General features: G+C 40.5%; 1 protein-coding gene across 3 annotated transcripts; it reads left to right on the forward strand.

Moving 5' to 3' along the window:
* The first annotated feature begins 273 nt into the window (after positions 1-273).
* Positions 274-14,680, forward strand: rnf44 (ring finger protein 44). Of its 3 annotated transcripts, none has more exons than XM_037675381.1 (11): positions 274-660; positions 4,461-4,653; positions 5,491-5,713; positions 5,897-6,064; positions 6,506-6,679; positions 6,801-6,962; positions 9,516-9,628; positions 11,319-11,406; positions 12,118-12,239; positions 12,317-12,416; positions 12,513-14,680. In XM_037675381.1, the coding sequence occupies exons 2-11, from the start codon at positions 4,547-4,549 to the stop codon at positions 12,573-12,575; spliced, it is 1,320 nt and encodes a 439-aa protein (XP_037531309.1). In that variant the 5' UTR covers positions 274-660; positions 4,461-4,546; the 3' UTR covers positions 12,576-14,680. The 3 variants fall into 3 exon arrangements, with proteins under 3 accessions (XP_037531309.1, XP_037531308.1, XP_037531310.1); XM_037675380.1 differs by lacking the exon at positions 274-660 and adding an exon at positions 2,256-2,719; XM_037675382.1 differs by lacking the exon at positions 274-660 and adding an exon at positions 2,256-2,719 and having other exon boundaries at positions 5,897-6,016.
* The last annotated feature ends 432 nt before the right edge of the window (positions 14,681-15,112 follow it).

Consider the following 15,112-nt stretch of genomic DNA (forward strand, 5'->3'; position numbering starts at 1 on the left):
TTACGGCTGCTGTTTTAAATGTGCTTTAGAAATAAATTTGACTTAACCTTGTTAGATTTATTTACCTGGATTATTGAGCATGCATCCAACCTTATGTGGATTTTCGCAAGTTTTACTCAGTCACCATTTGTAGGTCAGTGGTCAAAACAATTTCCTGCTTCCTAAAAACAAAGTGCATGCAAAACAGAAAACTAACTCGGCTCTGGCGGTGTTTTAAACAGGATGTTGTGTACGCCCTTATCTGTTTGAACTTTTTCAGTCAGCCTGGAGCACTTTTTCTGTCCATTACGGTAAAAATGGCTGCCCGACGTGCTCTCTGTGTCCGTGTAAATACGGCGGAAAGCGAAGTGGAAAAAGGAGAACTGCAGAAACCCGAAACATCCGCAGGGCTGGATTGCCGCTTCCTGGACTAACATGTTGCGTTAAAGGACACGATCTCTGGAGTTTGGAAGCCATAATTCCGCACAGCACATGAAGATGCGCTGATGAAGTGACACACTGAGGATTGGTAGCTTTTGTGTCCCGCACACGCACGGTGGTGGTGAAATCCACGGAATGCTCCACACGGGAACAGCTGAGCTGAAGATGCCGCACGTAGCCTGACGACATGTGAACATTGCACGAGAAACATTGATCCGATGGTTGCATATTAACAATCAGGTAACTGCGCTGCTTTTCTGTTCTTTTCTCGGGTGTGTTTGGAAAAGGTTGCGCAGCGTGTTCCCGGGAGGCGCTGTTGGTGCTGCCATCCTGCAGCCCCTCCTTGTTTTGCTGCTGCTGCTGACAGCGATGCTGTAATGTTTACATTTAGCGCGATGGTGCGTTCAAATGACCACCGGCTCGGCGCCGCGTTCGCGACACCAGATGTGCGTCCCGAAAATTTCACAAGATGGTAAAGTCCAGAAGATGAACTCGGCCTCGTGCATCATGGCCGAGTTTAGCGTTGAAGACCATCATATCTGAAGTATTAAACTACAGGTGCGAGTTTTTTCCCCTGATGGATGCTGGAGGGTGCTTCTGACATGAGAGTGCAACATTACATAACCAGCTGGGACACTGTGGCCTCCTCACTGTGCTCTGCTAAATAAAACCATAACAGCTCAGTGAGATGGATGGGATTACTTCTATCTGGCAACTGCTGGGTTATTTATTTATTTATTTTCTTAATAAAGAAAGTCTGTACAAGTTCTTTCTCATATCAGTTGTTAAGGTGCATCTCAATCCAAAAATGTGCAAATTTTGTGAAAGGCTTCTAACTACCAAGTGTGTTTGTTTACATTATTTAAACAGCAAAAGTGACTGAAAATGGGTTAATAAATTGGTGACGCCCATGAAAGAGCTGTTGTATTTACACTCAACTGTGTTGGATAAAGTATGCAGAGAAGTGGAGTCAGCTGAGTGCTTTGTTTACATTGAGTGCATACCTGCATTTCAGAAATGCATATTAATATATCTGGAAAGCTATTTGAGTATACACCTTGGGGGCTGCGGCAGCTCGGTGGTTAGTGCCGTAGCCTTGCAATCCTGAGGTTGCAGGTTTGAGCCCAAGTTACGTCAGAAAAGGCATCCGGACCGGAGTAACAAGGTTGACAAATCTTTTGAGTGAAGTTCGCTTGCAGTAGTGACCCTGGAATAAGAGAGAAAAACAACATCTGAAGTAAACTCTTTCAAACTACACCATTTGATATAGTTCAGGATAATCTTCTGTTGTTGTTTGATTTTATAGTTTACAATAAGTGTCTTTAATGCAATGCTCAAAAAACTAAATATCACACCAATGTCCTTATGTAAACAAATGCTCTACCCTTAAAATGTTTGGATTGTCTAGGATTTACGACAAATAATAAGCCGTATACTAAAAGTATCTTAACAGTTCTGCTTGTAATATCATAGCCTTTACTCCCATTTATGTGCGTTAATTGCTAATGGGTTAGATGTAGGTGAGAAAATTGCAAAGATGAGCTAAGCGTTAAAACAAATATAATTGTGTATTTTACAGTACTGGAAGAAATTCACAACATTTTTCTGACAAACTGGGCAAAATGTATTTAAATATTGTATAATTCCAAAACGAGTGTTATATAATTACATTATAAACAGACCTTTAGTAGTTGAATGACTACTAAAGTTGACTTTTAGGAGACCTAGCCTTGCTGTGAGCTTTGTGTTGGCTTGTTTTGACACATTGTAGGCCAACTGTCTGGATGTCTGCTGTCTGTGTTTGCTGGGCGCTGATTGGTCGCTCACGCAAGGAGGCGTGGCTTTGCCAAAACAATGCATTTGAAGAAACACACACGCGCCAAGGAATGTTTTTTTTTCTCGTGGGAATTTTAACGTTTATTTTGCCGCACGTTTAACTGTATTTTCCGCTCAGGTAGACGCTGTCGTCAACGCACAGCTCGGGTTTTTGCGGTTTCCGGAAAACACCGTTTACCCTATGCAGCAGCCGAGAGCGTGTGTTAGCTGGCCAACGTTAGCAAGCTAGCTTCGTCGGGGGGATATTATTATTGTTCAAAACGAGTCGGACACAGCGGTGCTCAAGTCGATATCCTGTTTTTTTCTCTTTTTTTTTCTTTTTACCAATCTCCTGTCGGAAGATGCTATTCGGATAGAGACGGTTATATAACCCAGAAGAATAACTTGGATGTGACACGACATTTTGGAGGTGAAAACACCTGCAGTCTTTCCGAGGAAGCAAAAACTAGCAAAGAAAGTAAAGGTGTGTTGTGTTGCTTCCTGACTTACGGTTTCACCTTTCCAGTGTTGCTTCCTGTCCGTACTAGTTAAATATGTGCAACGAAAGATGCCTGCATGTCTTATTCTTGTATTATCATGCTGGTCGTGTTGGACAAAGCATTAGCATATCTCTGCTAAAGTTAGCAGCTCTCCTTCAACAGAGCAGGGGACATCACATTTGCACTGGTTAGACACCTAAAGCTTATTGTTGTCTTCCTTTTTATCTACGATACATGCGAGGTTTCGCCCCGCCTTGTAAAAAGTAGCTTAATGTTGCATATGCTCTTTAAAACAGCATTAAATCCAGCTGTCCTGCTTGCCTTCCAAGTCTTTTGTTGTTGCTTTGTCTCTGGAGCACATGGCTTCCCATGTTTTTGTTCACACAGGCCACAGCGACCCCTATTCATTAAGTGGCTTTTCTTAACCTGTCTTAATCACCAGTGTGCTCAAGTCTGTTGAAGACTCTCACACCGTTTTTATCACTAGATAAAATGTTGGTTTCACAGTTTGATTGTTTTTGACACTCCAGTTGAGTGCAGGCATCAGTCCAACTATTTCCCTCAGTTGGTATTTATGACCTCTTATGCTTCATGCTAATAATTTATAAGAACTGTACATTAAGTCAGTAAAACTAAATCCTGATTGTCTAAAAAAGTTAAATCTGGTCCTCTGGACATTCAAAAAAACAAAACAAAGCAAAACAACAACAAAAAAAAGAGGCTGTTGTTGATTTGCTTTGTTTTGTTTTTTTGAATGTCCAGAGGACCAGATTTAACTTTTTTAGATTTTTCTACCTGGATTATTGAGCATGCATCAGGATAAATCCTGATTGGTGGAATAAAATAAATGTGCACTCGCTTTAGTAAAATAAAGTAGCTCAAGTATTTTCCCTGGTCACAACTCTTCGATTTTTATATTCACATTGCCTCAAACATATCAGTAAATTTACCTAATCGGAATGTTTGTATTGAATTAAACAAAGTTATAGCATATTTCAAATATTCAAAAACTGTGTCCTGTTTCTTTTGCCTTTTTCTAAAAAAAAAAAAGGAAGCTACACAATCAGAAATGCAAAACGTAGACACACAAACTTCCATATAGCAAAACTTGCCTGAATTAAAAGAAAACTGCATTTTTAAGGAATAATTGTAATTTTTGTTAGCCAGATAGAACCTCTTGTTAGACCATCACAAAGAAATTCTGCTTTCTGTCTGTAGAAAGATTGTCTGATTTGTAGATGCCCCAGGCTTGTGAGGATTAAAGAGGACTGTAAAACCTTCTGCCACAAAAGACCAGGTTGATTCCTCCCCCTAATAAAAGCTATTGCAAAGAAAAAAATGCAGCTTTTTTCCTGTTTTTATAATTCAAATGAAACGTTATTACATTTAAAATATGTCCTTCTGCAGAAACTACATTTTACTTCTTAAGTGTGGGGTCCTGTTGAATAAAGAATGATATTTAGAAATATTGGACAACTACTGTTTAACTCTAATGAACACCATGCTTACTTACAAAAAAAAAATGTTTTCCCCCTTTGTGATACAATTTGTGGCTCCTAAGATTATAATTGGCAACGTAAACTTTTGTTTATTATTATTTCTTGTGGACAAACATGTATTTTGAATATATATTTTTAGCTAATGGGGAAAAAAACACACATGTTTACCCCATAATTTTCCAGAGTAAACAGTTGATGACTGGTAATTTGTGGTGTGTGTTTGCAGGGTAAAGACAATCAGAGGCAACTTCCAAGTGCCTCCACAATAAAGTTTCCTCTCCCGGAGCGTGACTCGTCTGCACGACGTCACCAATGCGACCATGGGAAATAGCAGTAAATAGGCTGCCACCAACAGCCCCCTTAAACCTGAGGAGGTTCCTTGGAGAGCCCTGCAACGCTCCAGTGCATCTCAGGAGAAGGTAACATTCCTGTTTGTCCATTAGCCACTGTTTTATTTTTTACAAACAACTTTTTTTTATACAAGGTTACTTAGATTCAGGTTGCCAAGATGCACATTTTGTTAAACATGATATAAATTAATTAATTGTAAATAACATGAAATGTACTGATAGTCAGTCAACTTGCAGGTCAGAATACAACTCTGTGCTTTTATGTTACAGATTTGATCACATGGTTTGATAGAATGATTAATGGAGTGAAATCAGTCCTTTCCACAGACTTGGGTGAACTTATAACAAATTAGTTATAAGTGTGTTTATCTGTATAGAAATATATCCCATAACAGAGAGGTATTGAAGCTTTGCATTGATAATTTCAATACACACAATTGCAACGCCCAACAATGAAATCGACTTTATGGCTATTTTTATGTGAAAATGTAATAACCATTTCAAAATACGCATCCCTTTTTAAACCCTGACTTCACAATGATAATAAGCTTGATAGAGTGACAGGATGAAATGACTCAGTGGTTCAGTGGAGCAGGAAAGTTTGGGCAGTAGTTATTTATTTAATCTCAGGCAGTATGCAGTTCATCTTCACAACAATCCACAAGACATTCTGTAGTCACCCCACTAGCTGCTCATCATAATCACATAACCTTTATTTATTTACAAATACATGAAAATATATCCTGCCTAATTTGTATTTATTGGTGCTCTATGGTTAGCAGCAACAACTCCACTGTTTCAATTAAACATTGGGAACTAACATACCATTTTAGACTTGTGTGGCTTTTTCTTCTAACAGACTCTGACAGTTATTTTCCTTCCTTTTTTGTCTATCTGCCCTCACAGTCCACCAGTGAGACGCCAGTGGGGGGGACGAGACAGACCTGTACTGCACAGTTCCCCTGTCCAGGATGAGAACTTCCATCAGCTGCTTTTCTCCCAACACCCCCAACAGATTCCTTTAGATGAGTCGAGACAGTACAGCCACACCAGCACAGCACCACGCATGCTCCACCCTGCTGCCCACCTGCCCCAGCAGAGCCCCATCATGGTGGATCTACATGATCAGGTACCCTTAAATGTTGAAACCACTTTTTAAAAGATGCTTTTGCTGTGTTGTTTAGTTTCACGTGTTCCACAACAATAAGAAATGTAATAATGTGCATTAGTGTATTTTAGCTGACTTGTTTCTGTGAGAGGCAGAGGTGGATTGACCTCATATTTGCAACCCACCCCCTTCTTGTCTTGAAAGATGCACCAGGGATCGGTTCCGATCTCGTACACTGTTACAACTGTGACGACCCACGGATTTCCCATTCACACCGGGCAGCCCCTTCCAGGGTGCAGCGCTCAGCAGCTCCCAGCATGCTCGGTAATGTTCAGCGGACAGCTCTCTCTGCTCTGCTGCCTTCCTCCTCCTGTGAGTTTGAAAAGGAAGAGCCTAAATGTCAGTGGCTTCCATGTAGCACACCATAGCAGCCATGCAATTTGTCACTGTTCATGACAAAATACTCAAAAGAGCTTGATCTTTATAATTCAGCTGTTTTCTTTGCAGAAAAATTAACAATGCTAAACAAGATAAAATGAATTGTTTTTCCTTGTTTCCTCACGAAATCTGTAGTTTGGTGTCGTCAAAACAGTTATTTTATGAATTGAACTGGTGTTGTGATAGTACTGTCATTGGTGTGGTTTTTGCAGTGCATCGCTTCTACTCACTATCATGCTTACAACATGTTTTCATTTTGGTGCTATGAATATTAAGAGAAAATTGGCTTTGGTTAGGTAGGAGCTTTTTTAGTATGGTGAGGCTTTATGAGCTTAAATTTAAGACTGTTTTTGTGTGGCTATCTTTTCTCCTCAGCTCATACAGGCATGTACCATGCAGCATATTCCTGTGTCTTATCAAGCCTTCCCACCGCTGATCTCCAGCGAGCATTTTGTATTGCACCCGACCCCATCTGTCCCCCCCCACCAGCCGCCGCACCTTGCTCCTTTGAGCCAGTTTGTCCCTTTACAGCCTCAGCACCCACGCATGGTGAGTTTATGACTCGACACATTTATTGTTAAAGAAAACAGACTTGAGGGTGTTGTAACAAATCGTTCATCAGTGTGTAAGCATCTACTGAGTCCGACAATGATCTCCTCTCCTTTGCCAGCCTCTACAGAGGGTAGAGAATGATGTTGACCTAAGAGGAGACCAGCACCCATTAGGCACTTTCACCTACCCTCCTTCACATCACCCACCAGCGCTGCCTCCTTCACTGCCCCTACAGTATCTTCCTCAAGAGCCTCTGCATCAGGAGCTTCCTTTCGGAGTGGTAAGATCTCTTGTCAGACATTTATGGGTCTCTTTTCCATGGGGACATTAAACTTTTTTTAGCGTGACCTATTTCATACTCATTCGGTGACACAAATTCACAGCTGAAGGATGTTAATAACGTTCACAATCTCATTGTGCTAACCTCTGAGCTGCTGGACCGGTGCAGTGAGGATGGAGAGAAGTTGCTTAAAGGCACCTCAGCAGCTGTTTCTGAAGCAGGAGTGTTGTTGTGCTTAGAGGCTGCACAGATCTGAGGGGAACTGACTGAGCAAAAACTCAAGTTGACTAAATGTTTGTTTGTGGACAGTTTGACGGTTTAACTTGGCTGTAATACATCGAAGAATCTTTTCTTGTGGTGCTAACGTGAGTGGTTGAGCAGTGACATTTTGCCGTTTCTCCAATTCTAAAGAGTAAAAAAGTTTTTCTTGTTTCTTAAAAATTGTTAATTGCGATATATTTTGAAATATTAAAACAGATAGATTGGTAATCAATAAGATCTTAAATGTAAAGTTCAAGATGATGGTGACGCAAAAGAACAAAAGTTAATAATGGTTACTATACAGGCCTTTTTTTTACTTTGAACAAATTTCGTAAGACGTCTAAACTGCAGAGATGAATGTGAATGCAGTTTGTCAGGAAAAAAGTTGTTTGAAGATATTTTCCCTGCAGGTTCCAGCTTTCAAAAATATTGCTTGTCAGGCCTAAAAGGACATGTCGAAGTTCACCACTTATCTGTTCTTGGTAGGGGTTGAACGACTACATAATTTTAAAACTCGACATTAACATAATAAAACTCGAGTAGAACTCAAGTAGTTGACGATGTCGTAGGATCTCAAGATGCAAAAAAAATAAATAAAACCGCAAAAAAATGTAATTTATTATTTGACAAGACTGTCAACAAGGAAGAGGGCCAGGAATGGAGGAGGGGGCGTACCAAAGAGACCATCTTATCACAAGCAGAACTGGTTTGTTCCACTTTGGAGTAAGCGGTTGGGGGAAGAATCAGTTTTGTTGTGTTTCCTTGACTGATGAAGCCTTCTGGATCGAAGGCGAAACGTTTCAGCACAAAAAAAAAGAAACTGTCCAGATGACCTGACTGAAAAATGTTGGGTCATTTATTATTTACACCAAAAAAAAGACCAACAAAACATTGAGTATATTATGCTCCTATCATTTATCATACTGCAAATAAGTCACAGGAAAACCAAAACTATTAATTATTAAGCTGCAAAAGTGAAAAAAATAACGTGCGGCACATAAAAAACGAAACTAAAAACAGTGGGGCGAACGACCACCTCGCACCTCCGCCCGCGGTGTTGCGCATTAGGTTTAGTTTTACAGATTAATATGTTTATATGTTTTTTAAATAGGTTTAGAGATTCATATTTTTTGCTTTTTGTTTGTGAAACAAGGTCAGAGGAAGCTGGTTCTGGTTTGGTCATTGGACCCGGTGTTGCACCATATTCTGTGACCTGCAACAGTGCATGCAACACCGCCCCCTACGGTCACAATATACGGTGGTCACAGAATTTTGCACAGCACAGCTTTGCAGATTTTGCATACGGTAGTTGAACCACAGGATTCATCTTTAGTGAAATATTTCCACACTATTGATGCATTTTTACCTTTTTGCCAAGGCTGGGTCTGATCCGCGCCATCTGTCCGCATGGAGGAATCCATTTTGTAGCTTCTACTAGCTAGCCTGCGCTCTGTGCGGAACACGTGACATAACTGCGACATAATGACGTCACTATGAATACTCAACGTGAAATTTAAAAACTCGATAGATGTCCTAGGAATCGATGTGTCGATTAGTCGAGTAGTCTGTTAAAGCCCTAGTTCTTGGTGCGATAAGTTTGTCTGGATCTTTTAGTTCAGCCCAGAGCTGACTGCTCACATCTTGTTTTATTAATTGTCTAAAGTTGAGGTAATTTCTTGTTTAAAAAAAAAAAAAAGTAATTTGTGACTTTGTTTTCTATTTGACCACAAACAGCTGGCTTCTACAGTTGTACAGTTGAGATTGCCCGTCCCCACTTAAAATCACAGGTGCTAATATATCACCAACCGCTGGTAGTTGGACCGAGGATGGTTGATGGAAACGTTTTAACCTATCACTCTATCTTACTGTCCAAAAAGTAAAAGTCCCAGGAAGTGCGTGGCACAAGGTGAATGGTTGATGATGTGTCAGATTTGACGTCTCCCCTGGCCACAGTACATCTATAACGTGCAAACACATGCAGGCGTTTAATTTATTACAGGCTACAACCTCCATGGGGTGCGAGTGGTGCCACTGGGGGAGAGGGGCATCCCCCTTGGATAATGCTAAGCGAAATGGTTTATTTCAGAAAGCATAAAAATGGTATATAAAAATATATATATACTTTTAAATGTACAATTTGTTTCCAAGATTGCATCGCGTTACTGTAAAAAAGTACTCCTTTGTTCCTGTTCACAAACTTACTTCACTTGCTGTAGGTTTTATGATAATGGGTTGACGATCGTAGCTTCAGGTTTGATGTATGTCTTGATCCAGGTTTTTTTCTTCTCTCAGCCATATCCACACATGCTGCCGCGGCGAATGAATGGACAGAGGTTTCGGCTGCAGCAGCCTCTCCCCCCTCCTCCTCCTCCATCTTACTACCCAGGCTTCCTCCCTTATTTCTTGTAAGTACTTGAAATGATAGGACCTTGTTTTTAGAGTACGAGTATTAGGCAATCGCATAAAGACACAGAATATTCTGAGTATATTTTGCTACATATATGGACTAAAGGTGTCATGAGACATGCAGTAGGAGGGACAGGGGGAGCTGTTCTCACAATACACTCTGGTCCTTTTTACTGACATTTTTGTCTTAACCGCTGCCACGTAAAAGTATTAAAGTGGTGGAGACGCTTCAGCACTACTTTCATTAGATGACGTCATGCTGACTCCAACTTGATAGTGCTTTGCAGGGCTGTTTTCATCTGGACATGAACTCCTGCGACATTTTAATGTCGTGAGTTTCGTACCATGAGATTTAGCTACTCTTTTAGGCTTAACAAAAGAAAAAACTAGCTGCTAGACACGGATAACATTTGTTTCTGATTTATCACTTTAAATATCTTCTTTTTAGTCATATGTTTTGATGTGACTATTGTTCCTATACCTACTGTGGTTTCCTATGACTCGAGGCTGCTGGTTATCTTGAACAGACCAGCTGGACGTTTATCTGCCGTATTGGTTTGATTTTGTTAAACGTTGTTTTAGCTGGTTTCTTGGTACTGAAAACGTGGCATTCGGCTGATCAGCTGCAGGTTTTACATTGTCTTCATTTACTTACCTGAAGTCTAAATCCCAGAAATTACATTCATCATTCTATTGTTTTCATCAGTTGGATAACAAAACTCAATCGTGGCTTCTCTCCCTTTGATGCTATAAAACTTGGAATTTTACTGCAGCTTTTTTATTCGTAAGCCCCATGATCCCATGCCACATTTTAATTTGCTTTAGAGTGAAAAATGTACCTGACTGTCATGGTTGACCATAAAACTGTGTGTCAGAGCACTGCTGCTTAGTAAAGTTGGTAATTACAGTAGTCCCTCACTTGTTGCACGGGTTACGTTACACACACCACCGCGATAGATGAAAAGCCACGAAGAACGCTATATTTTAAGGCTTTAAAAACCCTTCCCACTCTCTTGCAATCTTCTTAACAATGTTCTAAACTCTTAAACCTACATAATTTTAACAACATATTTATATGTACTGTACAGTACTGCAAATTTTTACTCACCAGCTCTGCAGACCAGCAGCTCTGTTCCAATCGGGCTCGATTCCGGTTCTGCAGACCTACCCTGCAGCGATGAAGCCCACCACCCCGTCCAGGTTGATGTGTGTGGATAATTGAGCTTCTGGATTATTTGCTACTTTCCTTCCAGTTCTGTGAGCTGAACAAATAGATCGTTATTTCTGACTTTGAGTTGCAAAAACTTTCTCTCCATTTTGGCAGAAAGCAGCGGCCGGAAGCACTGTTGGCTTCTGGGTAGTGTAGTTCTTTTGACTTGTGTTACAGTGTAGGCTTATTCAAGGAAAACTACAAAATTGCGGCGCCAAAGTGTTTTTCATTAACTTTTTGTCCCATACCGTCGCAGTCGCATGAGTAATATTAAAGTTGAAAATCGTGTGTGGTGTACAATCTTGCGTTGATAAACCGCGAAGTAGCGAGGGACTACTGTATTACATTAAACAGTTTTGTTTATCCTGTTTCTATGGTGTCAATTCAGGACAGTGATCTTTGTTTATATTAAACTGAGCCATTGAAGCTGTCATAAGCTGCGTGTGCACCAGAGATGATGCCTTCTTTTTCCTCTTCAGGTCAATGCTTCCTGTGCCTCCAACAGCTGTGGGTCCAGCCATCAGCTTAGACCTGGATGTGGATGATGTGGAGATGGAGAACTATGAAGTTAGTGTGGAAAGCCCCAACTTGGCCATTTAATATATACATATATATATATATATTTATATATATATATATATTTTTTTTTTTTTTTTTTTTTTATATATATTTATACTGACAGCAAAGCAAAGGTGTTTTAAGCTCAGTATAAACCTGGTACTGATATGTCCTTTGGATGATCCAAACAGAAGTAAACCGGGTCACACCACACGAGCTGTGTACATACATGTCTGAGATGGCCATGGCAGCTCAGAACTAGTTCGTTTGCCAGCTCGTCAAAAATCCATAAGATGCAGATTTTCAGTGCCTGGAATGTTTTTTTGACACCGGGGCAGCAAAAATAAAATCCCAGCAGAACTTCTGCTTACATAATCCTCACACAGCACTCGCCCAGGTGCTCCTTCCAACACTGCAGGCCACATTTGCTTTGCTAAGAGAACGAGACCGTACACAATCCAGATCACACCGTAGCACGATGATCAAATCTCACTGAGTTCACAGCTGCACTCAGAGCGATCAGTAAGGACACATGCCCTCACCCGGTGAGCTTCTCTTGAAAACAGCTCAAATATAGTCATAAACTTGAGCTTATAGATGTTGTAATTTGAAAAGGGTCTAAACACGGTTTTATTGTAGGCATCGTTCTTTGCTCACTTGATTATTTTCTCTGTAAACAAATGTTCCCAGACACTAAATGTATCTATCTGTTTTCTTAAGGCATTACTGAACTTGGCAGAGAGGTTGGGTGAAGCAAAACCACGCGGACTCACAAAAGCAGATATAGAGTTACTTCCGTCCTATAGATTCAACTCAAAAAATCACCTGTCTGAACAAACGCTGTGAGTCTCCTTCTGACAGAACACAATGTTTTTCAAAACATTAAGTGGAGTATTTACATTTGGTTCCCTCCCCACAGGTGTGTCGTGTGCTTTAGTGACTTTGAGTGTAGGCAGCTACTTCGAGTATTACCTTGTAACCACGAATTCCACGCCAAATGTGTGGATAAATGGTTAAAGGTAAGTTGTTTCTTTGTGCATTTACACGTCAAGAGTTAAACACATGAAAATACAGAAGCGTTATGTTTAAATGTGTTTTTTCTCCTCAACATCCAGACCAATCGCACTTGTCCGATCTGCCGAGCCGACGCCTCGGATGTTCACCGGGAGGTGGAGTGAAAACGGTCTCTGAGTGCTGAACTGGAACGCTGCACACACCAGAGTCTGTCTCAACGCTGGGGACACCTGCCACTTAACCTGCATCCTCCAGTAAATATAGCTTCACGACCCAACGCTCCTGTCTCTGTCAAGACGATAAATAAAAAAGGCGGTTCAGGATTGTTTCTGGAGCGTGTTGTACCTCTGCTGTGCTTCATTGTTCGAGTGTCATGAAACCCACTGCCTACTGCAGCCTATAGCCGGAGTTCTGGGGTCGCCAGCCAGTTCTTTCTCTGCCCTCGTGTTGCAGATTCCAAAGATTTTTCCCTACAATGCATTATTTGCTGCTTTTGTTTACAGGGTTTCCTTTTTATTTTGTGGATTCGGTGCGGTGTTCACAAAAAAAAAAAAGGGGGGGAAGTCCTGCATTGGAGGAGATGAGCTGGAAACCCGGAGGATGTTAGGCTGGACACCTTGTGCAATTAGCAGAAAACAAAAAGATATTAGGAGTTGTTTCGCGTGGGTTATCTGTGTTCGGAGACGCTTAACCATCAGAGATGCATGTTTGTGTAGTTGTTGGGCAAAGTGACTTGTTAATAATGTATGTTCTGCAATAATGTACTGATTCTTTTTTTAACACCTTATTTGTTTTCGACTTTGCCAATGCTATTGTGAAAGTGTGACATGCGATGGTCACATGCAGATTCTGTTCAGCCTGAGGTCATGGACTGCAAGTGACGGCACACGCAGCTGCAGGGTTTCTTCTCACCCTCACAATCCACTCTGGAACGCAGATGTGTCCCGAAGCAGGGATGGATTGATGGACTGCGTCCTTTTGGGGTCATCTGCCATAACTGCACAAGTGCTACACCCTCCACGTCAGCATTGTTTCTCCGGCAAGTGTGCGTGTGTATGAATATTGTGTGTGTGTGCGCGCGCGTGCGTTTGTCCTGTTCACAGAGCCAATGCATTTTGTGTAACCACTGGATACAGGGCAGCATGCTAGGATTTGCATGAACTGTTGATTCTGACTAGCAATATTTTAATCAAGCGTCACCACCAAAATGATCCACTTTTAGGAAAAGAAGCGTAGAAAAATACTAAAAAGAACTGCTTGCTCACCCAAAAAGCACCGTGAGGGGAGAAAAGGAAAAAAAAAAAAAAAGCACGTGGTTACTCTCGGCTTTACTGATGCTGTAGAGCTCTGTGCAGAAAGCAATACGTGCAGCGAGCGGTGAGTTGTAAACTTTTTCTTCCCCTTTTAGGAAGACTTGGGCTTTTTATTTCTTTGTGAGCCAAATCCGTTACACATATATAGCCTACTGTTAAAGATTTCAAATCTGCCTTTTTATGACGTTGACAAGCACAAATCTGTTACTAATCCTTTGTCATTTCAACTTTCTTTGAACAGTTAAAAAAAAAAAAAAAAACTTTATTTATTGGTTTTATTCTTGAGAAAAGTCCGTTGAAGGAAACCGTTGAAGCACTAACAATGTTTGGGCAGGTTGTGTTTTTGATCCGGTAACTTTGTCAGGTCGTTTTTAGGGTAATGGTGTTTAAAAAAATAATAAGAAGAAAACAAAAACAACTGTGTGTTTAGCTTCAGTGTGAATGATTTTAAGAAGAAGAAAAAAAAGTTTGAAGACAAAAGAATGTTGAAAACTCTTGTAGAAGTCACTGGTGACGCTCCACGTTAACACCTGCTGTCTGTCTTCACGCAGCGGGAGCGTTCAGTCGTACGGAAACACTGATGAGACTTCTCGGCCCCTGCTTGTGTTACACTACAAAACAAAAAAACCAGGATATACTCGGGGTGGGAAAGAAAAAAAAGCAACAAATGAACTTTTGCTTTGGTATTTTTTTCTTAACTGCCCCAGTAAGCACTAACAGGCAGTTGTAACCTTTGCTTTGACGCGTGAAGGGTTCCTTTGCCTTTTCTTTAACTTTTGTTTCTTAAGTGAATGTGTGTCTTTGACGTGTGCCACCTTCAAGAGAAAAAAAAAAGCCATTTAATGAGTTAAACCCACAGCTTTGAGAATTAACCTATGTGTACATATCTATTTGCTGGCATATATTGTATGTTTAAAAAAAAAAAAAATCACTCAGGGCCTCTCGGTATATAAAAATAAAGATGACCAGTCCATTTCAAATGGAAAGGATGCCATGAAAAGGGTATATCTGAATTTAGTTTGGTCAGTTTTCTTAGACCATAAATGATTTAATGTAATCAATTATATTATTCTGTTTCGTCTGAAATATTACACCATATAAAGACAGGCATGCAAGAAAAGATCAACAAGTATGTTACCAATATTCACTGAAAAGAAGAGAACTCGTTACAATGTATTATTCAAACCTGTTTGACCTTTGTTGTAATCAAACCATATGTTCAGACATAGCAGTTGTGAACCCATATCTAATTGTGCCCGAGCGCGCACTATTCTACCTGAATTAGGTAGAATAGTGCAATAGTCCTAAATCGACTTCAGAGGTGTTTGCATGACTTTAAAAAAAAAAGTTAAAAAAAAAATTTAAACAAAACGTGTTTTAGTGGAGGA

This window comes from Nematolebias whitei, chromosome 4, assembly GCF_014905685.2.
Source record: "Nematolebias whitei isolate Nwh7 chromosome 4, NemWhi1, whole genome shotgun sequence".
NCBI classification, from domain to species: domain Eukaryota; kingdom Metazoa; phylum Chordata; class Actinopteri; order Cyprinodontiformes; family Rivulidae; genus Nematolebias; species Nematolebias whitei.